Here is a 1,072-nt window from a genome sequence, read left to right as displayed (position 1 = left end):
AACTTGACAGTAGTGGGTTTTATACATATTATTTAGTGAAGTTGCTTATACTTTTCACAATGTGTCAGTATTCTCACTATTTCCATTCTGGTTGTTCTGTTTCCATTAATCTTGTTTCCTTGTCTCCCCCTTTGCCTTCTAATCTTTGGTGTAGGATTTCATTTAGATGATTGTTTAGAGAAGTACAGTACTTAGGAGTAATGTTATATTTTATGAGCCACTCAGTCTTTTGGCTGATAGGCAACCTTTGGGAGTGGTTTGAATTCCAAATTTAAAGGGTATCCCAAGGCAATATTCTCAGGAATTTTTCTGGACTCTACTGGTACAGTAAGTTTACTTTTTTAGGAATTTGAGTTTTTTTCTACGTTTTTTTTACTCATTCTACCGAGACCACATATTGTGCCCCTCCTCAGAATGGTTGTTAGTGGTAGCCAGGCACCATCTAGTTCCACTGATATTGAGGTAGGTGAGGCCATGGTTTATGTAGACTAATAGTCATATAGACTAGCTTCTTTTTTGAGTCTTTGGTTTCCTTCTTTCTCGTTTGCTTCAGACACATAGAGATCAATAGTTGTGTTTTACAGTGCTGCTCTCAAGCTTTTGAGACCCAGATGCTACTCACCAAACTAGGATATAAAACATTATTGTTATGATCTAGGCACATGTGTTTTTACTTGTGATAACAGCTAAGATTTTGCCATTTTTCTTTTAGACTCTCCTTCCAGAACACCTGTGTTGGTGGGGTCTGATGAATTTGACAAATGTCTTAGTAATGATAAGTTTTCTCACGAAGAATACAGTAATGGTGCACTTTCAATCTTGCAGTATCCATATGGTAAGTGTGATTACGCCTTGATTGAAAATACCGAGATTTACTTATTTAAACTTATTTTATCTGTTAATATGAAATTAACTAATAGAATTCAAATGAAGACTAGTGGATTGGAGTGTAGAAAATAAGGTATCCTAGAAGGTTGTATTGTGAATGTTTAGTAAGTGTGTAAGCTCTGAAATCAGATTGCCAGGGTTCAGATTGCCAGGGTTCAAATCCCTGTTTCATGATGTCCTAAGT

At 36.0% G+C, this 1,072-nt stretch overlaps 1 protein-coding gene across 1 annotated transcript in view; it reads left to right on the top strand.

Moving 5' to 3' along the window:
* The window catches only part of EIF2AK3 (eukaryotic translation initiation factor 2 alpha kinase 3), a 96,241-nt gene that overhangs the window by 54,009 nt on the left and 41,160 nt on the right, over nucleotides 1-1,072 (top strand). The window contains exon 8 of the mRNA XM_007954106.1: nucleotides 713-835. Coding sequence (XP_007952297.1) covers nucleotides 713-835 — 123 coding nt within the window. The remainder of the gene's footprint in view (nucleotides 1-712; nucleotides 836-1,072) is intronic.

This window comes from Orycteropus afer, unplaced genomic scaffold, assembly GCF_000298275.1.
Source record: "Orycteropus afer afer isolate SDZICR_OR568_19922 unplaced genomic scaffold, OryAfe1.0 scaffold00431, whole genome shotgun sequence".
Lineage (NCBI taxonomy): Eukaryota > Metazoa > Chordata > Mammalia > Tubulidentata > Orycteropodidae > Orycteropus > Orycteropus afer.
This window is presented reverse-complemented; position numbering and strand designations above follow the sequence as displayed.